Source organism: Anoplopoma fimbria, chromosome 2, assembly GCF_027596085.1.
Source record: "Anoplopoma fimbria isolate UVic2021 breed Golden Eagle Sablefish chromosome 2, Afim_UVic_2022, whole genome shotgun sequence".
NCBI classification, from domain to species: domain Eukaryota; kingdom Metazoa; phylum Chordata; class Actinopteri; order Perciformes; family Anoplopomatidae; genus Anoplopoma; species Anoplopoma fimbria.
This window is the reverse complement of record NC_072450.1, coordinates 1,723,331-1,744,999: the sequence shown is the minus strand read 5'-3', so window position 1 is coordinate 1,744,999 and position 21,669 is coordinate 1,723,331. Positions and strand designations below refer to the sequence as shown.

The following is a 21,669-nucleotide window of genomic DNA, read 5'->3' as shown; positions in this document are numbered from 1 at the left end:
AAAGAAAGAACGTTTCTCTGTAGATGAAATAAACTGAACTTCACCTGTAGCTCCTCATGAATATTATGACGTTCATCTGGATTGTTTTATTAGAAATGCTGATCTTTACCATGTGGACTGAAATATTGAAATACTGATGTGTTTTATTATGTTCAATTCTCACTGAAATTGCACCATTTTCTGAAAGAGCCGGAGCAAAGTGCAGCTCTGTGTGTTGGGTCTGAAGTCTCTGAGGCTCTAAAAACATTCCTTTATCTGTGACTCTGAGCTTCAGACACTGAAACCTGGAGAAGAAAGGAGCAGAATTATTTAAGTTTGGACACAACAATAAACACAGGTATTTTAAAGTAGATTTTTCTTTAAAATATCGTAGTATAATCAGTTCATCTGCTCTATAATTCACTATAAAGGAACATTTCTTCATTATATAAACTTTATTCAGACCCTTGTTCTTTTTTCTTGTGTTTTAGATTTAATGTGGAAATGTTCTCCTGGCAGATCTTCAGAGGCCAAACTTTTCATTTTTGTCTCATCAGAGCAGAAAGTCTTTTTAAATATCTTGTTGCATCATCGACCGAGTGCTTCTGAGGTTTTGTCTTTTGGGTTCCTGGTCATCTCTCTGACGGAGGCCCTATTTTCTGCGTTACTGAGTTAGGCGGATGGATACGGAGAGATTCTTAGAGGTTTTTTTTACTAGCCATGACTTCAGAGACAAAAATATCAGTCCACACTATAATAATAAAGATAAACTTTATGTTTAAAGCATCTTTGATACAAGACGTGCAGCTCCCATTGCTTTACAATAAAGGAAGATATAAAGAGAAAGAACAGGTTATTGTGAGACTAAGCAGACTCAAAGTTAGATGTCTCTTGGGCGAGTTAGCATTTCGCTCATAGCACCACAGCTGCAGACTTCTTATCAAGAGAGGTTAAGAAGAAAAGGAGCAGATTCTACTGCAGCATCAGCCCGACATGCACTTTAAACTGTTGGGTTTAAACTTTCTCGCCTGAGAGATTATTAAAACTTTAAAAACATTTTGTATGATAAAGCTGTGACACTGTAAGATAATAAAATGTTCAGCCGAAGAACAAGGTCAATATAAAAAGGTGACTTTTTAAATCACGTCCAATCAACTAAGCCCTCGAGATGTTTTGATAAACTAAACATAAAGCATTTCAAATAAATTCTATAACACAATAAAGTGTGATGTAAGCGTTCTCTAAAGCCATGAACAGCTCTGAACGCACTCACACATTAAGGTTTGAAATCCATCACAGACTTTTGAATATTTGTCACATTCAGCTTTTTATCATCCAAAGCAACATTTGAGATAAACGGATCCACAGACGGGTTAAATACACACATCATAAACACAAAAAGAAAAGTTGAACAAGCTTTATTAAATGTCTCTAGAGGTGGTAGAGGGTGAGATGATCATTATTGCACTGAGTGGAGCCTGATGTCACCAAGAGGCCGACAGCGTTCTCCATCTCTAAAGACAGAGGAGAAATAAAAAATATGCCCTCTGAACATTTATCAGTAGTCAACCATCTTCTCATAAATAGATTTATTGTTTTGTCAGTCAATCACACCTTTTATGTACACATCATTAGGACAACGTACCAGTAAACTCATCACCAAACCGGGTCGATGAAGGAGCCAGAAATCATATTTCATATTTTACCCTGTTTTCTGTTGTCTGTAAAAGAATCAGAAATCTGATTTGTGGCTCGTTAATCGACCACCTCTCGTTACAATCACACCTTCAGAATGCATATATACATACATACAGCCCATCATAGATACTGTACAGCACTCATAAATACAATAAGCCATAAATACACACAGTGTCCTCTGCTTTTCTGTTTAATTTAGGGACATATCGTGTCCGGCTGTCGTGTTCGAACTGCCTTTGGCTTTGCAGTTTAAAGGGAGCGGGGGGGGGGGGGGGGAGTGTAGTGCTTCCGAGCTTATACGAGTTGATTATTTACACATTTGGAGCTTCAGTGCATAGTTTGAACTCAGCATCGCGATTTATGTGCAAGATATGAAAGCAGGCGGGCGACGGAGAGCAGCAGCCGGAGGAACGTTTGGGATTTGATCCCGACTTCAGGACGAACGAGGAAACGAGGCGATGAGAGTCAAACAACATGGACAGTGTCGTGTGAAGTATGGATATGGCTTCCTGCACCTTCTTAGGCATTTAAAGTTTTCTTTCCTCGTCTCTGGAAAAACAACAACCCGTCGGCAACGCGCCTGAATAATTAAGCGAGGAGAGAGAATCATAGTTTAAGGCTCGATTCACCATAAAACATTTAAAGAAAAAACATCTGCTGGAGTTTAAGAGAAACTCAAACAAACAGCAGATAAATAAAAAAGAACGTTACATTCTGCCAAATCCAGAAACAAGACGTGTAACTTTAACATCCTCACTGCTGCATAATCTTTACTTTAACATCCTATTTACTGTTCAACGTCCGGATGTGTAACACTTGTGATTTCCCAGCATGCTTTACAACACAGGAGGACCATAGAGACGCTGTGTTCCGGTGTGACCCGGTCTACAGGGCTCCAGTGAGGCACATGAGGACCAGCAGGTGAATGGAGAGCAGGTAGGCCAGGAAGAGGTATCGAGAGCGGGCGCGGCTCGTCAGCAGCCGTGAGAAGTAGAGGCTCCGCCCCCGGAGCCAGCGCCGACACGCCACCGCGCCGCCTTTCACCTGGAGGCAGAGAGGACGCGTTATCAGTGACGGACACTTCAGTCACATGATGAAAACAGTTCTTACTCCTGTCTGGATGAGCACCGTACCTTCCGTGTGATCAGAGGCTGGTTGGGGTTCAGACTGAGAGCCTCCCACTCCTCCTCTGTCTCCATCTCGATGCTGAAGTCTCTCTGACCGTCTCTGGAACTGACACTGCAAAACAACACGGTTTATCGTTTACAGTAAAGCTTTAATTAAACACTGAGAGCCTTTTCTTTGCCGGGTGTGGCCACAAAACAAATGAACACAGGTCTCAATTAGAAGCCTGGTAACTTCCGTCAGTACGGACAAACACATCGTTGAGATCGTTGTTTCATTTCATTTAAAATAAACCAAACCAGAATGCTAGAATTCACTCAGATCTACCAGTTCTGTAACAAGAGAGACGACCTTTGAGGCATAAAGTCTGAATATGTTTTAATTCCTTATTATCTCATTATTTATATCCCTTCAGTCTGTAACGGTCCAAAAAGGATAAAAGCAAATTCTTCATAAAATGTATCCAAGTTGTGAATTTTGTCACGTGAGCTCCGTTAACCGCTGTCTGATAACGTCCTTCACTTTGAAAAGTCAATTTCCTTTTTTAAAAGTTGCTTAAATAACACCATCCGTCTTTGAACACGTTAGTGTGACGAACTCTTCCAAATTAAAGCTGAAAAATTGTGATATTTCCTCAAAAACATTTTATTCTATGTCTCATTTAAGATTTCACCCAAAATAAACCGTTTGCTTTAATCACATTCTGTAAAAAACATTCAATTCTGAGCTCCTATGAAGCCGTGACTGATTTATCTGAGACCAAGTCATGTGACAACAATTCAGTGAAACTTGGACTGAACGGCAACAATCAAAGCCCTGGCTGTATATTTAAGTGTAACAGTGTGTGTGTGTGTGTGTGTGTGTGTGTGTGTGTGTGTGTGTGTGTGTGTGTGTGTGTGTGTGTGTGAAGCAGCGATAACGGTCAGTGACCTCTTAGCTTGGTCCTCAGTCAGACGTAGAGTCTCCTCCGCCGTCTCTCTCCTCGCTCTCTCTTCTCTCAGACTTTGCTCCAACTCCAGCAGCCTGAAACACAAAGAACACGTTTGTGATGTTTCAATGAACCGATCACAGAAAAGCATCTTTCAGAGGAAACGACGGCAAACTAAGCAGACGTTTGTCTCCTCACCTGTCTCTGAGCTGACTGGCTTCAGCGGTTTCAGCCATCATGGAGTTGTTGCTCCTCTCCTGAGGGGCTCCGGGGGCAACCTCAGCAAACGACGACCCCTGGTGGTGAGGACGGGCATTACAGGTTCATTTAGACATATTGCTTTGTTTACCTTTATTTCATAGTAGGAAAATGCAGATAAAGTATATGATACAACTTAAGTTCATCTACCTGAGCCTGAACCTGGTTTTCCAGCCAGTGGCAGCGATCCTGGGTGTCCCTCAGGGTTTGGGAGACGGCTCTCAACTGAGCTGCAGCGGCACCTTTCTCCTCCATCGTCTGCTGCAGCTGAGGGGGGAGAAGTGTGGTGAGGAAGAGGACGAGAGGGTGAGGAAGAGGGTGAGAGGGTGAGGAAGAGGGCGAGAGGGTGAGGAAGGGAGGTTTTGCTAAACATGGTGATGCTGCAGTCATTTCATCTTTTTATTTAACCTCAAAGAAAAGCTTTTAACTCTTACTTCAGAGGTTACATCGTCTGTAGAAAGAGCAATAATCGAGGGATGGAAATATGAAATTAGACCTCTAATATAATCAGTTTATTGTAATCAATCAGTTTGCTAAGCTGCCCACATCGCACAGTCTGCGTCTGCACAGACGTCTCAGCTGTTTGGTACCTTGAGGTTGAGCTGCTGGAAGTACTGGTCCCGTTGCTGGATCTCGTACAAGCAGCGCTGCAGGTCCCCGTGGAGCTGGATCCTCTCCGCCTCCAACCGGCTCACCAGCTCCTCCGATCCGCTCCGACCGGCCAGAACAACCGTTTCCTGTGACGGGGAAGCACACGAAACAAGACAGAGGACTGAACCAAACGTCTCATGATCAAACCGGTTTAAAGTTGTATACAAGACCGGTTATCAACGCAACGTTATAATCTAGCATCAGCTCAAATGGTTTAGTGTAAAACAGTATCCATAGGTTTAAAACACGAGAACAGACATCAAGAACAAAACTGCAAAGCAACAGTTTTCAGACACAGGCAGAACACTGTGAATAACTCACCTTGACTGGCAGCGTGGCCTTCCTCTCTGTGTCGGACCTGCACACGGAAATAACAAACTTTAACATCATAAAAATCACAGATCATCAAAAGATGATTGAACTGCTCGGTCTCTGATAACAACGCTGCTAGGATCCACAGTTGGACCAAGGCGCTCACTACAGATTGGGCGAAAATCAGTCGTCCTGTTTGTTGGCAAAGCATGTGACCACTTTCTTATTTCTGCTGCATGAAAAAACCTTTTGAGGCAAGAAGTTTAGGGAAAGTTATAAATGTGATCCACCGTAACGACACGATACATCGTTGTTGATCCGTACTGATCCCATCACGGTTCAGCACACACGTGAACCCACAGCTTCACTTTAAACATCACAGATAAATTCAAAATACACGAGCAGAATTGATTTCACCATCTTCGGTCTACTTTTACCTCAGGTCTGGAGTTTCTTGCTGGTAGTTGCTGGTTTCTCTTTCAGGCGGAGCTCCATGAGTTTGCATCTTCTTCACAGTCTGCTGCAGGTCGTCCATCTTCTGCATCGTTTCCTGCAAAAACAACAACGTCGTCAGTCACAAAGACCAGACTCCTCATCTACACAACGTTATCAAACTGAACTTCACAGCATCATTAAAGTGTTATCCCCGTTGCTTGCTCTAAATACAGTATTGCTGACAATACACAAAAAACAGCTCAATGCATTTCCTGACTGTAGCATTATGATGATATAACTTGAATCCTCTGGAATTGTTATATTTGATCTGAACTCATGTGTATACTATGTTTGATCAATAGAATGATCAAAAGGGGGAATGTAATGGCAAATTTAGGGTTTAGTTATACTGTGGGAATTCTATTTGTGTATGTTTGAAGATATTATATCCACAGGCCAGGTGTAGGGAGGTGTTTACTCTCCTTATCCCAGTAGCCTTGATCACCCCACTTGTTTTGTCCTTTATATTCAGAGTGAGGCCTTTCTCACCAGTGCATTACTTGTTGTGTTCTGTGTGATCCTGTGAACTCTTGCCTCTTTCTAATTAGAAATAGAATATCACAAAGACACTCTTTGTCATCTGATCGTATTTCAACGCTCACTGCGGACTCATCTCAGTCCGTATTAGTACAGTATTATTTGTTTCCACAACAACACCAACACATGAGCATCCAACACAACACAACACCATGCAGGTCAAAGCGATGAGGTATGAGCCCGATGACCCAGCATGCCTTCTGTCTGCATGCTTTCTGCTAAAATGGAACACAGCAGAGAGGAGGTGACAGCGAGCAGCCAAACTCAAACCACAGCGGATGACGTCACTTACCGGCCCTTCGTTCTCACTCTGGAGGCCACTTCCTTTTGACCTTCCCGTCTCCGGGCTCGACCCTTGTCTGGACTCGACCGCCCTTTTGGCCCCGGCCAGCTCCTCCAGGAGTCGGTCCCGGTCGTCCTGGAGGCTGGCCATGGATCTGGAGAACGCCGTCAGCTGCCTGCCGTACGTGTCGTTCTCCTGGGCGACCTGCTTCAGTTCCCTTTCCTTCCCCGACAACTCCCTCGACAGCTCGCCCAGCAGCTTGCTCAGCTCTGCGTGTGCGTCTTTGTTCTCTAAAGCCGCTACCTTCCGAACAAGGACGTCCCTCTCTTTGGTGAACATGGCCAGGTCGGACGTGGCGTCCCTCAGGCCGCGCTCCGCCTTGTTCAGGGCCGCCCGAGTCTCCCGGAGCTCCTCGTCGTATCCGTTCCTCAGGACCTTGAAGTCTTCTATGAGCTGGTCCCGGTCGTTCTGCAGAGCGGCCATGGCTCTGCACATGGACTCGTTCTGAGCCTTGGTGTCTCTGCTCTGCGTCTTGGCCTCCGAGAGCTGCTGCTCCATCTCCAGCAGCTCTTTAGCGAGCTCCTCCGTCCTGCGATCGCCATTTTCCCGCATGGTTCTCATCAGCTCCACCTCACGCTCGAAGGCGTCCAGCTCACTGTTGTACTTGTCCTCAGCTTCAGACAGGCTTTTGTCCGTTTCATTCTCCAACAGATGCATTTTGTCCTTGAGCTCATCGGTTAGGACTTTCTGAGAGAGAAGCTTTTGCTGGAGGTCGTTACATTCAGACGCTTTGGCTGCGACCGCTTCCTGCAAATCGGCGATCACTTTGCCTTCATTTGTGGCGGATCTTTCTTGTTTTAGAGTGAACACATCTGCCTCCAGGCTGGAAACCTGAGCTTCGAGTTGAGAATTCTCTGCCCTTAAAACACTACTCGCCTCTTCTTCCCTCTGCAGCTCCGACTGAGACTCTCTGTGCTGCTTTTCTGCTGAAGCCTTTTGGTGTTCCAGGTCTTTGATCACTTCCTGCTGCTTCTGCAGCAGCACCTTCAGCTGGTTGTCCTTCAGGAATAAAACCTGATTCAGGTCCTCTCTGTAGCGGACCAGCTGAGCCCTGAGCATAGCGTTCTCAGAGTTGAGATCATCCATTTGATGCAACAGCTTCCGTATTTCATGTTTGAGGCCTTTGGTGGCGCCTCCTTCCCCGTCAGCTGAGCCGTCTTTGCCCTTCAACCCTAACTGGCTCTTTGCTTCAAGCATCCTGTACTCTGAGGTCAGCCGGTCCCGTTCGCTCTGCAGAGACACCATCGAGTTCTTGAATGATTCCATCTTGGCAGCCGTCTGCTCCTTCTCCTGGATCGACCTGTTCACTTTGTTTTCCAGGCTTTTCACCTTTGCTTCGAGGCCTCTCAGCTCTCTGTCGGCCTTCTCTCTCTGGTAGCGTGAAGACGCTAACCTGTCCTCGTACACGGATACCTGTGCGCGGTGGTTAGCCTGGAGTTGTTCCAGATATCCGGACATCTGTCCGTCTCTGCAGGACAGCAAGGAGGTGATCTCGGCGTCTTTGTTGTGGAGGAGTGTTTTCAGCTGCAGGGAAATCCCCTCCTGCTTCTCAAAGTCAGCTTGAACTTTGTCATTGAGAGACTGCAGAAGGAGCAGCCGGGCCTCCGAGTCTGCGTTCATCTTCTCCACCTGCTGCAGATTTAGCTGCGTTTGGGAAATCACGTCCTCCTTGTCGGCGAGCTGTCGGTTCAGTGCGTTTTTATCTTTTTCTAATCTTTCGGCGTGAGCACCGAGCTCCTTCACCTGAACCTCCAGGAGCTCCTCGCTCTCGGAGAGCTCGGCGTTGTTGGCGCTCAGGACAAACAGCTGCCTCTGCTGCGCCGCGGCAGCGACCGAGTATTCGCTGAGCGTCCTCTCCAGTCGGGACTTGGTCACTCGGAGCTCATTCACCTCTTTGTCTTTCACTCTCATGTCCTCCAGGAACCGCTTGATCACGAAACCCTGCTCCAGGAGCTGGTTGTCCTTCTCGTGCAACGTCTTTTGGTACAAATGGCTCCAGCGTTTGGAAGCGTCGGCGCCTGGAGGAGAGGCGGATAAAGCCGACAGCTTGGCCTCCTTGGTCTCAGCCGATCTCTTCAGAGTGTTTATCTGAAGATCTTGAGCGTCTAACTGCCGCCTCAGCTCATCAGCTTTTTGACTTTCTTTATCTTTCAGGTCTTTAAGGTCATCTATCTGCTGCTGTAACATTAACTGATTCTCCAAATAAGAATTGAATTGTTTCTCATCTACATCTTGTGATGACTTTGTGATTTTCTGATCCTCAGATCTTTTCCTTTCCTGTGAGATGTCCACAGCCAGCTGGTCTCGTTCAGACTCCACACTCAGGATCGTCTCCGTGGCCTCCTGGAGGAGCTTCTTGTGGGTCATCAGCTCGGCTTCCACCAGTTTCCTTCTCTCCTCTAAAGCTGAAGTTTGCTCTGAGCTTTTCTTCACTTCTCTCTCCAGGTGTTCACAGGCGGACCGTGAGCTCTTCACAGCGCCCTCGAGATCCAAAATCAATTCCTGGTATTTGATGCAGTTTTGCTGCAGCTGATTTATCTCCTGGTGCTTTTCTCTGAGCAGCTCTTGCAGTTCTTTCTTCACGCTCTTGGTGCCCTCGCTGCCTCTCTGAACCGTCTTGAGCTTCTCCTCGAACTCTCGGACCAGTTTGAGCTGCTCCTTCTCTTTTTCTTGGCGAACCTGACTGCTCATCTCTTTGGTCGCCGCCAGCTGAGAGGACAGCTGGGTGTTTTGGGTTTGCAAAACGGAGATGGACTCGGTCAGTTCATCGATCCTCTCAGAGTTTTTCAGGATCACCGTTTCCAGATATTCATTTTCATTTTTCACTTTGTCTGAAATCTCCTGAACGTTTTCCAGCTCCTCCTGGAGAAGAGACTTGTCATCCTCCAAGATCCTCACCTTCTCGTTCAGGCTGATGCTCTCTCTGGTGTTTCTGTTGATGACGTCTTTGAGCTCTTTAATGTCCTCGTCTTTCTTTCCCAGCTGCATTTCGTTACCGTTCTGTATCTTCTCGATTCTTTCAGAAAGATTTTGCTTCTCTTTTTCTAACAAATTGTTGATTTCCAGCTGAGCTCCGAGTTCTGTTTTCTGGGCCTCGATCTGGGCCGTCAGGGAATTATTCAAACTGAGTGCTTCGTCAAGTTTGAGCTGCATGTTGTTCGAGTAGGTGTTTGATTCAGAGTGCTTCTCTTCCAACGAACGGCTAGCGTCTTCAAGCTTTTGTGTCAGTCGGTTATTTTCAGCCTCCAAATCAGTCAGTTTCTTTTCGAGTCTGCAAATCTCCGTCTCCAATGGTTGATCTTCATCAGTCAGCTCGCACGTTGCCAGTTTGTTGTTTTCCTCGAGCTCAGTCAGCTCTTTTCTAATATTCTGATTCTCCTCCTCCAGCTCCTCAATCTTCTGCCGCTTCTCTTTGGAAAATTTGTGCATCCTCTCTTTAATCCTTCCATTTTCTTCCTCCATGTCTCGAGCTCGCTTGTCCAGAATCTCCATCTCGGTCTCATGTTTGTGGATTTTTCTGAGGGCTTCCTGCCGGTCTCGTTTAGCTCCCTCCAGAAGCTGTCTCATCTTATCCATTTCGCTGCTCACATTCTCATAAGCCTGCAGGAGAGACTCGTACTCTTGTTTCAGCTCGGCGTGCTTTGCCTTCCACTTGGACAGCTCCTCCGTCTGAGAGTCCTTCAGAGACTCCAGCTGGCAGGAGAAAGCTTGTTTCTGCTGCGTGATGTTTTCTATGGTTAGTTTCAAGCTCTCACAGGCGGCCGACAGGCTGCGATTATCGCTGAAGACGCCATCCGCCTCGCTGCTGAGCTCGTCTTTCTCCCTGGTCAGAGACGACACAGAGCTTTCCAGGTCCACGTTCTGCTGTTTTAACTTCATCACGGATGATTCCAGAGAGCTGTACTCGGCTTCTTTAGCTTCATGTCTAGCTGAGAGCTTTTCTACTTCTTCTTTAAGTGATGCGTTTTCCTTTATGAGCTCTTTTCTGGAAACTAAAGCTGCTTGAAGTTTCCTGGTTAGGAGAGCAGCTTTGTTCTGGCTGTCCCGATCGTTCGCTTTGGCTCCATCGTCTCCTGATTTCTGATGTTCAGCAGCCTCAGTCTTCATTTTATCAACGGCACTTTCATGTATTTTAATTTGATGCTGTAATTGCAGTTCAAGTGCAGCAATTAGTTCTTCCTTTTCTGAAACTTGAGCCTGAGAAGCTGACAAGGCGTCGTCTCTCTCCTTTAGTTTCACTTCAAAGTTTTCCGCACCTCTGCAAGAGGAACAGATCACTTCTTCCTGATTGTTTGTTAGAGGCTTGTTTTGATGGAGCTGCTCATTAACTTTCTCCTTCAGCTGCTCATTCAGCGCTGTTACCTCATCCCTGAGTTCACTGATTAATCTGAGAGCATTTTCATTTTCTTGCTTTAACGAATCCAGCTTTGTTTGTTTTTCAGCACAATGTCGCTGTGCATTTTCAAGCTCCTGTGTCGTAACACTGAGCTGCTGCTGTGTTTCTGCTGCCGTCTCATGGACGGCTAAAACTCCCGATGATTTCTGTGATGCCAAAGCTTCAAGTTCCACTTTCATCTGGTCACTTTTCTCCAGAAGAGCCTTGTTTTGCTCCATCAAGAGTTGATTTTTATCCTCATCGGCGTGCATGTGTTCCAGTGAGACGCTCAGCTTATTCAATAACTCTTTCTTCTCCTGTTGGGTCTTTAGCTCAGCAGCTTTAATAGCTTCCTGATATTTCTCAACTTCTTCTGCTTTCTCTTTTACCTCTGCAGCAGCTTTCTCTAAGTCATACTCTACCACCTGAAGTTTGGATTTCAGAGCGTCTGCTCTTTGCTTCACGACTTCCAGGGCCTCGTCTTTACTCGCCATCTCAAGAGACGAGCTCTCAAACTTGGATTTTACATTTTCAAGCTCTGTCTGCAAGTTTGACAGAGAATGGCACTGGCTCTCTTTCTCAGCCAGAGACATCTTCAGATCTTGTAGAGTTGTATCCCTCTCCTCGACAAGCTGTCTCAAAGTGTCCAGTTCGTCTCGATCGGAGAGAGAGCTCTGACGGAGTTCCTCCAGCTCCCTGACCTTCTCGTCAAAGTCCAACTGGATGGCGTTCAGCTCATTGGTCTGCTGGCAGCGTTGCTCCAGAAGAGCTTTGTAGTCGTCTTTCAGTTCAGCCAGCTCTTGAGTTAACTTCCTTTCGTTCTCTTGAGCTTTCTTCAGCGTCTCTTTGCGAGCCAGCAAGGCAGCCTGGGCCTTTTTCTGTATCTTCGCCTTTTCAAGCTTCGTCTGTGCGAGCTCATTTTCCAAATCGACTGCAGAAGCATTGGAGGAAGACTTGTCCTCTAACTCTTCTTTACACGTCTTGATTTCATTTTGAAGCTCTTCTGATTGCTGCACCCAGATGTTCCTGTCTCGCTCGTACACTTCCTCTCTCTCAGCAGCTCTGGACTGCAGCCGCTCCACGAGGGAGCTTTTCTCGGTCAGCGTCTGCAAAGCTTCTGACAAACTCACTTCTTTCTCGTTGAAAGCAGCTTGCAACATTTGTTTTTCCGACTGCAACTGTTCCACGAGTCTATCACTTTCTGTTTTGAGTTTCCTTTCAAGAAGAGAAACGTTTTCTTGATACATCTCTGCAGCGGCCTGAGCTTGATTTGTTACTTCTTCTAATTTATCCTGTAAAAGGGAAACCTCACTTTTATCATTTGCACTCTCTTCTTTTTGGTTTTCATATTGCTCAATCTTTTTCAGCAGATCCTTCCTCACAATGAGAGCAGCTTGAAGCTTCTTCTTCGTTGCGTCCTTTTCTTTAGATACCTTGGCAAGTTCGCTCTTTAGGTCGTCATTTTTGTTGATCAGCTCAAGCTTCTCCGAAGCCTTGGTCTCGATTTCACTTTGAGAGCGTGACAGACGTTCCTCCAACTGCTGAGAAATCTCTTCGAGTCTCTTCATGGAGGTTTCATGTTCTTGCTCGACGCTTTCCAATTGTGCTGTCAGAGATGTTTTCTCCTCACTAAGTTTCATTCTTTCACTTGAGGCGGATTCTATAAGTTGGCCGATGGATGCATCTTTGTCCCTCAACTGCTGACTGAGTCCAGTGAGTAACTCCTTCTGCTGACTGATCTGAATGCTCATACAGCTGATCTGCTCATCTTTGGCTTGTGACTCTCCGTGTAAAGAAGAGTGTTTGACAGCAGCTTCTTTCACCGTCTCCAACTCGGCCTCGAGTCGAGTCTGCAGATGCTCCACCATCTCTTGCAAAATAACAATTTGTTGACCCTTCTCTTCGTTACTCCTCTCTCCTCTATTAAGTGTGTTCTGTGCTTTTTGTAATTGTGCAACTGTTTTATCCAACTCATCTCTCAAAGCATCCATCTCAGACTGATGACTTTCTTGTAATAGTTGTATCATGTCCTGTAAAGAAGCAGCTGATCTCTCAGAGGAATCTTTGTCAGCGTTGTTTGTTCTCGCTACCAGTTTTTGCAACTCGTGTTCTGCAGCTTTTAGAGCCTGTTGCAAAGTATTGTTGTCATTATCCTTTTCCTGGACAGACGCTAACACCTTCTCAAGCTGAATCCTGGATGCTGAAGCCTCCAGCTCTTTGGCGGAGGCCTCTGCTAGTTTCTCCTGCAAGCTGTCCAAGTCTCCTTTCAAAGCATTAACTTTAACATCTTTAGATTTCATTTCATTTTCAACACTTTTCAACTGCTCTGCCAGCAGGTTCTTATCCTGTTTCTCTCTATCCAGAACTAACAGCCACTCTTTCTCAGAATCCTGCAGAATCTGCTCTATCTTTTCAATGTTCTCTTTTAATCGAGTTACCTCTTCGTCGTTGGCACTAACCTTTGCTTGAAGGCTCTCCTTCTCGGACATCGTTTGCTCCATTATTTGGCTCAAGCTGCTGGACTGCTGCTCCATCTGAACCTGCAGCTCCCCCTGTGACGCTCGTACTTGATGATGTCTCTTTTCCAGCTCTTCCCTCTCTGCAAGATGTTTCCTAACCTCCTCTTGCAGACGCGTGTTCTCATTGCTGACAGCCGTGAGACGCTTCTGGTGCTCCTCCTTTGACAAACTGATCTCCTCATTTAGCCTCTTGTTCTGCTGTTCTAGTTTCTGCATTTCTGAGACCAGCTGTGATGCGTGTTTGGCCTGGGATGTGTACTGACTGTTGATTGCATGGAGAGCCATTTCCCTCTGCTCCAGGTTTTCCGTCAGAGCGTTCATTTGGGCCACGACTTGAAGGTGTTGTGATTTGAGTCGTTCTAGTTCGACGGTCAGCAGCGACACGCTCTCTTGGTGAGAAGTCAAAGCTTCGTCCTTTTCTTTGGAAAGACTGGAGTTCAGGTGTTCGGCTGTCTGAAGTTTGTGATTGGTTGCAGACAATTCATTCCTTAGTGTTTCTATAGTTGTATTTGCCGTCTGATGTTCGTCACTGGTGTCATCCAGTAACTTCCGAAGGTCGGACACCTCATCCGTCGTTTGGGACAGGTGCTTTCTCACATCCTGCAGCTCCTCTAAGTTAGCGGCATATTTCTCCTGAAGGTTGTTGAAGGCACTTTGTGTTTCCTCTGCTGATGTTTTGAGGTTTTGAGACTCGGAGGACAGCAGCTGAATTTGACTCTGAAGCTGCGACACCGACTCTGAGCTTTCCATGAACTGAGACTTGAAGAGCGAAGCCTCATCTGCTCGTCTCTGAATATCCTGAAGAGACGTCGATTGATCCAAAAGAGCCGCCTCCTTTTCTTCCAAGGCCATTTTCAGATTCTCCGCCTCAGACATCTGAACTTGGAGGCTGCTGTTGAGCTTTCTGACCGATTCTTCAAGGTGGCAAATCTGTTCTTTTAAGCTCTCACACTCGGCCTCTTTGGCTTGTAGATTTATTTTAAAATCCTCGACAGCAGCGGAGGAATGACTCTGATATTCAAGACTTAGCTGTTCTTTTTTCTCCAAAGTGTTTTTCAAAACAGAAGACTCTGAAGTAAGACTGTCAACTTGTCCTCTGAGTTTACAGATAGAATCTTCAAGCTCTGAAACTTTTGAACTTAAACTCTTATTGTCGTCTGCTTTTCGTTTCAGCTGCTCCTCCTGCTCAGAGATCCTACTGCTGAGTTGCTGGATCAGATTCTCCTGCTGGTTCAGGGAGTCTTCTTTTTCTTGCATGCTCAGATTGAGCCTTTCCTTCTCAGAGTCCACAGTTTGAAGCTTGTTGTCCCCGTCATGGATCACTGTTTGGAGATGTTGGACCTCTTTGTGTGCTTTGGACAACTCCGTCACCGTTTTCTGAAGCTCAGATTTTAACCTTCCGTTCTGCTCATTCAGTGCTTGGATGTTATCGTTAAAATCGATGATCTCTGCTTTCCTCTGGTCCTCATTCTGTGTCAGCTGACCGTTTTCTGCAGTGAGTTTCTGCACCGCGGCCTTCAGGTTGGACATCTCCACCTCCGTCTCTGCAGCGCTCTCGTTCATGGCGCCCAGCTGACTGCTGAGAGAGATCACCGACTCGCTTCGTTTACTCAGCTCGTCTTTCTGGTTATGAAACTGATCCGTTAATTCTTTTAATTTCTGTTCTTTTTGCTCTATTATTATATTTGTCTCTTTCCTGAGTGTCTCTACTTCACTCTGCATCTGTGATACGAGGGCTTTCAGCTGCACGACTTCATTCTGATGAACGCGACACTCCTCTGCTTTCTGCTGAAGCATGGCGTCTTTCTCCAGCAGCCCTGCCTTGAGCACAGACCCTTGCTCCTGAAGCATAGACACAGTATCCTGAAGTTGCAGCAGTTGGTTCTGCCTCTCGTTCAACGACATGTTGAGCCGACCAACTTGCTCTTGTTGACTTTGAAGTTGCTCTTCTTTCTCTCTTAACATTTTTGACAGATTCGCACATTCACTTGTCTTCTCGAGCAAACCTGCAGAGTTCGACTGTTCGCTTTCCTTGAGGATCTTTTTTAATTCATCTTCTGCTAAAGCAAGCTCCTCCTTCTCCCTCAACAAGCCGTTAATTATCTTCTGATTCCCTGAGATTTGAATTTCAAGCCCAGAGTTTTGTTCTTGGAGTAAACTCCTCTCCGCTGTTAGATCAGAAACTGATTTGATGTTCTGTGCTAACTCCTCTTGTAGCCTCTCATTGCTTTCTGTTAGGCTGCTGATCTTCAGGCTGAAAGCAGCGATTTGTTCAAGAGTTGCTTTTAGCTGTCCGTCGAGGTCAGACCGAAGCTGTGTCTGCAGAACGAGCTGCTCCTCTCTGGATTCACAAGCTGCACGGAGTTGGTGGTTTTGTTCAGTCACCGCCTGGATGTGACTGCTTAATCCAGCCACCTCGGTCTGCCTCAGTTCTGCCTCAGACTCCAGCTTTCTGGCGTTTTCCTCCATGACGCGGATCTGATCACTCAGAGATTTAACAGCGTTGTTCGTATCGTTGACTTCTTCTTTGTGTTTCTGACACTGTTGTTTCACATTTTTCAACATTTCTTCTTTTTCTTCGATCTGCTGGCGAAGCTTGGAGCGCTCCTCGTTCAGCGATGCAGCTTCTGCTTGTAGCTCGGACACGATATTTTTCTGGTGTGTGATTTCATTCTCCAAACTGTGGTTCCCTTCCTGCTTCTCTGTCAGCATCGTCTCCTTCTCCTTTAACTCAGACTTCAGACTGCATTCCTGTTCTCGAAGCAGAGACAGTGTCTCCTGAAGTTGCGTCTGCTGGTTTTGTTGGACCTCTAGCTGTGATCGATTATCACTGATCGTCTTCTCTTTTTCTGCCACGTCATGCTGGAGCTGCTCCACCTTCACAGACAAGCTTTGCATTTCCTCCTTTAGTTGTGTCACCTCCTCCTCTCTCTGCCTGAGCAGCTGGCTGAGGTTACTACATTCGTTTGTTTTTGCCAGCAGAATCTCTGAGTTTGAGTTTGTGCTTTGCTCAACAACTCTGTTTAACTCGTGAGCTCGAAGAGTCAAATCCTCTTTGTCTTTTTGTAGCCCTTCAATCATCGTGTTGTTTTGTGAAAGCTGCGTTTCCAATGCAGATACTTTGTCTTGCAACGAATCCTTTTCAAGCGTAACTTCTGAAATTGTTTTTATGCTTCCGGTTACTTCCAGTTCAAGTCTCTCGTTCTCTTTTGTGAGACCATCTACTTGTTTCTCAAGACTCTGGTTGAGTTCAAGAGCGGATGTAATCTTTTCACTAAGTTCATTAACACTCTGCTTCTGTAGCTCGAGCTCCTCCGTCAGCGCTTTTAGTTTTTCTTGCAGCTCCTTTTTCTCCGTCTTCACGCTTTTTAATAGATTCCTGAGTTTGGAGATATTTTCGGATTTGCTCTGAAGTTCGCTGCTCAGTTTCTCGTTTTCTGAATCCCGGCTCTTCAGTTCATTGTTGAACTTCTGCCTCTCGTCCTCGGCCTGTTTGTCCGTCGTCTTTAGTTGGTTTTCCAGTGTTGCTATGGTTTCCAGTTTCTCTTGAATCTCCTTCTTGATGTTCTCCTCGCTCTGTGTTTGCTCCTCTAATCGTTTGGACAACGTCTGCATTTCATTGCTGTATTTCTCCACCTGTGCCAGGAGATTGTTCTGTTCATCCTTGAAAGATTTCAGTTCTCTTTCGTACGTCTGTTCTTTCTCACTGAGCTGCTGCTGAAGCTGCTCACTGCTGGTGTTTTTGTCCTTGAGCTGTAAAAGGACTGCTTCTGACTCCTGCTGCTTCTGTGTGGACACAGTCAGCTGTTCCTTTAGTGAAGTGATGTGTGTTTCACATTCAGAGAGATGATTACGATGGCTCACGAGCTGCTTCTGGATCTCCCCCCGAAGGTCCTGGATAGTCCTCTTGTCCTCCTCGGTCTGCTTTATCAGATGTTCCACCTCAGCCTCTTTAGACTCTCGTTCCTCTTTGGCCTTGAGCAGCTCCATCTCAGCCTCCTTCACTCTCTCCACCAGCTCTGCGATCTTGCTATCCAGCGCTTGCTGATCTGAGGTCTGAGACTCTCTGATGATCGTGGCCTCCCGTTCTGCCTTACTCAGAGCATTCTCTACACGAACCAGGTTCTCTTCTTTGAGTTTCATCTCCTGCTTCAGCACAGTGACCTGCTCCGCGTACTCGGCCATGTTAGAGGAGAGGGTGTGAATCTCCTCGTCCTTTTCCAACAGCACGTCTTTGAGTCTGTCGATCTCCCGCTCGCAGCTCTGGAGGTCGTGAATGAGCTGGGCTCGTTCTTCCAAGTGGGCGGAGTTTAGTTTGTCCAGCTCCTCGTTTGTCTGATCGAGCTCCGTTTGTAAAGTGTCGACGGTGACTTCCTGCTTTTGTGTCTGAAAATCAGAAGATAGAAACAATGATGAAGCATCAAGTGAGGCAGAGAAATGATTATAACTATAACAAAGCCATTTAAGATTACTACAAATCATATATTCATAATGGTAGTGTCAAGGAGTATGAACTGATTAAAGTCCCAGTGAAATGTATGTGAGACCGTCTTCTGGTACGGTTTAAAATGTTTGATGACTCATCCTGCATTGAAGGATGTTTACAAATCATAATCCAATCAAATGAGACTCTTGGCCGACGAGCTAGCCACATTGGTCGTATAAAAAAACACTTCAAAGGTTGTAATAGCTAAAAGAGTGATATGAGGAGATGTGTTTGGATGTTAGATATTGTTTTCATTTCCAAAACAATGTGGCTGAGGTCTAATTCATTCAAGGGAAACTTTACAGATTTTCTCTGGAGCTGCAGTGACACAGAGCCGGCAAAAAATTGTAAAGTTTTCCTTTTATCTCCCCCGTCATCCTCCTGATCTAACAACAAGTGAGGGAGGCGTGTTTGGCTTTTTTTAACGGTCCAATCAAATGCGAAGGACTTGATTTATTCCCTCTCGAAACTGTACACGGCTCAAATATTGTTTCACTGTGAAATAAAGAAGAAAAAGACGCTTTAGGTTCCTTTTCACATGGACTATAACTGAAATCCTTGTATGCAGTGAATAGAACAAATAAAGGATGCTGAAAAGTGAAACATTTCTGTGAATATAAAGCTTTAAGGTTCCAGTAAAATCACACCTTCTCCTTCAGCACACTGAGCTTCTGCGTGAGGTCGACCACTTCTGTTTTCAGCTCGGAGCACTGTTTCTCTGAGCTGCTGCATTTTATGGAAACGTTCTCGAGCTGCAGGAAGAAAAAAACAAACAACAAAATGAACTACTGCAGAATATTGATTAAAACAATTGAACAAACATAAATAAGGAGTCAAAGCTCTCACGGTGTGCTCAGCCTGAAGGAGCTTGTCAGAAACCTCTTTGTACTGGATTTCTTTTTCACTCAGAGACTCTCTGAGGCCGTTGATGAGCTCGAGTTTCTCCGACGTCTTGGCCAACGTGTTCTCCTTCTCGATCAGTGAGCTCTCCAGGCACTCCTGAGTGTTACTCAGTCTGAAGAACACAATCACACCCGTTAAAACAAAACACCTTTATTAAATACCAGGCTGTATGCAGCAATGCCAAGTAGTTTTTTCAGTTACAAAGATATGAAATTAATCCCAGTTTTGCCACAGTATAAATGATCTGCATTTATGAATGTTCAAAACAAAACTGTAAAAAAGGGTTTTAAATTCATGTCTGTCCAAAAAATGTCTTATTAAACATTTTGTTCAAATTGTCGTAATCAGCAGATGAATTCTTGTGTTATGGTAAAATCATGTTTTGTGCTGACATAAAAATTCCCTTCTAAACAGATATGCATGTATTGTGACTTGTCAGCAAATCATTTAATGTCAATAATGAATGCACTCTTATTATTAACGTCACGCTCACCTATAGTACTGAACCTGTGATCAGAAGATCAAAAGACACATTTTCTACATATAACCGATTGAATAAACGGGAGCTACAATGCAGTTAAACATTTTTCATCAGATTTTAGCAGAATCTGTCTTTATTTTTGTCTACAATAAAAGGCGTCAAAATATTTGAGTTACAACTATATTGACTGAATTGTTTAATGTAATCTTTTTACTTAAACTATTTTCATTCACTAAAACTAGACTTAATAGTTGCGTTTGGAGAAAGATACCAGAGAATCGTTTCAACATCCTCAGAATCCTAAACATGACAAGTACACACCTTTACATTTACTTTAATTATATTTGCACGCATAATTATACTTTTAAAATTATTGCACATGTTGTACCTTATCTTGTATCTTCTTGCATACATTGCATATTCTTTTTTTTTTTTTTTTTTTTTTTGCATAAAGGACCAGAAACACAATTCTGTTCCTCTGTGTCCTTTACTGCACTGTAAACAGAAAGATGACAATAAAGTTTTTCTTATCTAACTAACAACTTACAGATGGAGGCGTTATTTGATAGGTTTTGGTGACTTATAACTACATTTTGTATTTTCTGCTGTTTGATTTAACAATCCTCTGTTGATAAACATCATTAATAATAATAATAATCATAATAATATGCTGATGAGTGGATCAATTTTGTAGGAGAAGAAACAAAAACTGAATGACTTGAGTTTCTTTTAAAATTGCTAAACTTTTTGTAGAAACCAGGATATGAAGGTAAATATTACAGGTTGAAGCATGGCTTTGTTATTAGAAATAAACGTGTAGCTTGTATAAACCATATTTCCCTCTGTATCCAGCTGTATTTCAGTGTGATGAGAGGAAGTGAAACTGATTTGTGCCGTGAATGAAGAGCTCACCCTTTGAGCTGTTCGTTGAGGCTGCTAACCAGCAGCTGGTGCTTCTCTGCGTCTCGGCTCTGTTGACTCCGGAGGCTGGCGAGTTGGCTCTGAAGTCTCTCTGACTCATTCTGTGGCGGCAGAAAAAACAAAGATCAATATGCAAAGATTAAATAAAGAGCGCTGGACACCGAAACTCTCACTGCACACAGACGTGGAGGACAGCAGACCCGCTGGAAAGGAGACTTGTAATTGTTGTTTTTTTACAGTCAACATCAGAATATTTCACATTATCAGATCTGTATTTTACTCATTTATGTGGTAATAATGCACTTTGATATTTACCATTTTGACAGTTAAAGGGAGAGTTCAGACGTGTGTTTGTATGAGGTTCTTCTCTATAGTCAGTGTTTTTCTGCAGTAGATGGAGTTTGTAGAAACAGACAGGAGAACCAGCACGGAGCAAATCAATGTTCTTCTGTGGACGTATTTTAGAAACCTAAAAGAATCAATATCAGTTTAAGTTTATGCCAGATTTAGAATATTTTCACCTCTTTACTTTGCTGTCAGACGTTTTTATGACGGGGAACTAAAACTTGTTATCTATGCTCTCTTCAAAGACACCTGACTCCATTTACAAAAACAGTAATTTAAGCTCTCAGAACACAGGAGTTGCTGCTCTACTGCTGCCTCCATCAGATAGTTTGTTTGTGTTGTTGTGTGGCTTTGGTGTTTTAGAGGGTTCATTTGGATTCACCAAAGTCACACAATAACACATACAAACCAACCAATAGAGGCAGCAGTGGACCAGCACCTCCTGTGTTCTGTGAGGTAAAATAGCTGTTTTTGTTAATGGAGTCTGGTGTCTTTGAAGAGAGCATATATAACAAGTTTTAGTTCTCTGACAGCAAGGTAAAGAGGTGGAAATATTCTAAATATAGCGTTCACTTAAACTGATATTGATTCTTTTAGGTTTCTAAAATACGTCCACAGCAAAACAATGCTTTGCTCCTGTTCTGGTTCTCCTGTCTGTTTCTACAAACTCCATCTACTGTAGTAAAACACTGACTGTGGAGAAGAACCTCATACAAACACACTTCTAAACATCACTACCGTCCCTTTAAGAAGTGAAGTGTGATTTACGACACCCAGTGGGTCTGCAACAGAACATTACACTCCCTTAAACTATGATTTGAAACACAGAACGTGTCCGAGATAAAACGAGCACACCACACCGTTAGCCGTCACCGCCAGAGGTGCTCTCCAGCGCACACACACACACACACACGAGAGACACCAACACACCTGGGAGACCCAAAATGGCTGCTCATCTCCATCTACATCAAACGTCACCTGTGTTAGAAGGGTTTGTTACTAAATCCTAGTCCTCGGGGGGTGAAACATGCAAGTCACTCATCGTTTCCTCCATCAGTATGCAAGTCACGGTGTGAGACAGTATTAAACAAGAAGAATAAAGGTTTGAGTTGACCCTGGGCCATGACGTAACAGGTGATGTTTTGTACAGTGAGGTTACCTGTAAGGTCTCTATTCGGGCCTGCAGCTGCAGCCGGTCCTCCAGATCTTGACAGCGCTCCTCCAGACTCAGGATCTGCTCCTGCAGCTGGTTCCTCTCCAGCTCCAGCTCCTCCACGACGGACCGCAGACCGTCTGGAGTCATCAGCAGAGAG

At 44.7% G+C, this 21,669-nt stretch overlaps 1 protein-coding gene across 1 annotated transcript in view; it reads right to left on the bottom strand.

Moving 5' to 3' along the window:
- Positions 1-1,343: 1,343 nt before the first annotated feature.
- Positions 1,344-21,669, bottom strand: part of LOC129109034 (golgin subfamily B member 1-like) — a 42,499-nt gene continuing 22,173 nt past the window's right edge. Inside the window, exons 16-28 of the mRNA XM_054620956.1 lie at positions 21,516-21,649; positions 20,003-20,112; positions 18,553-18,721; positions 18,354-18,458; positions 6,276-17,606; positions 5,389-5,501; positions 4,961-4,997; positions 4,579-4,725; positions 4,139-4,255; positions 3,929-4,026; positions 3,733-3,825; positions 2,811-2,916; positions 1,344-2,721 (exon numbers count right to left, since the gene is read on the bottom strand). Of these exons, the coding sequence (XP_054476931.1) occupies positions 2,563-2,721; positions 2,811-2,916; positions 3,733-3,825; positions 3,929-4,026; positions 4,139-4,255; positions 4,579-4,725; positions 4,961-4,997; positions 5,389-5,501; positions 6,276-17,606; positions 18,354-18,458; positions 18,553-18,721; positions 20,003-20,112; positions 21,516-21,649 (12,719 nt within the window). The 3' untranslated portion in view covers positions 1,344-2,562. The remainder of the gene's footprint in view (positions 2,722-2,810; positions 2,917-3,732; positions 3,826-3,928; positions 4,027-4,138; positions 4,256-4,578; positions 4,726-4,960; positions 4,998-5,388; positions 5,502-6,275; positions 17,607-18,353; positions 18,459-18,552; positions 18,722-20,002; positions 20,113-21,515; positions 21,650-21,669) is intronic.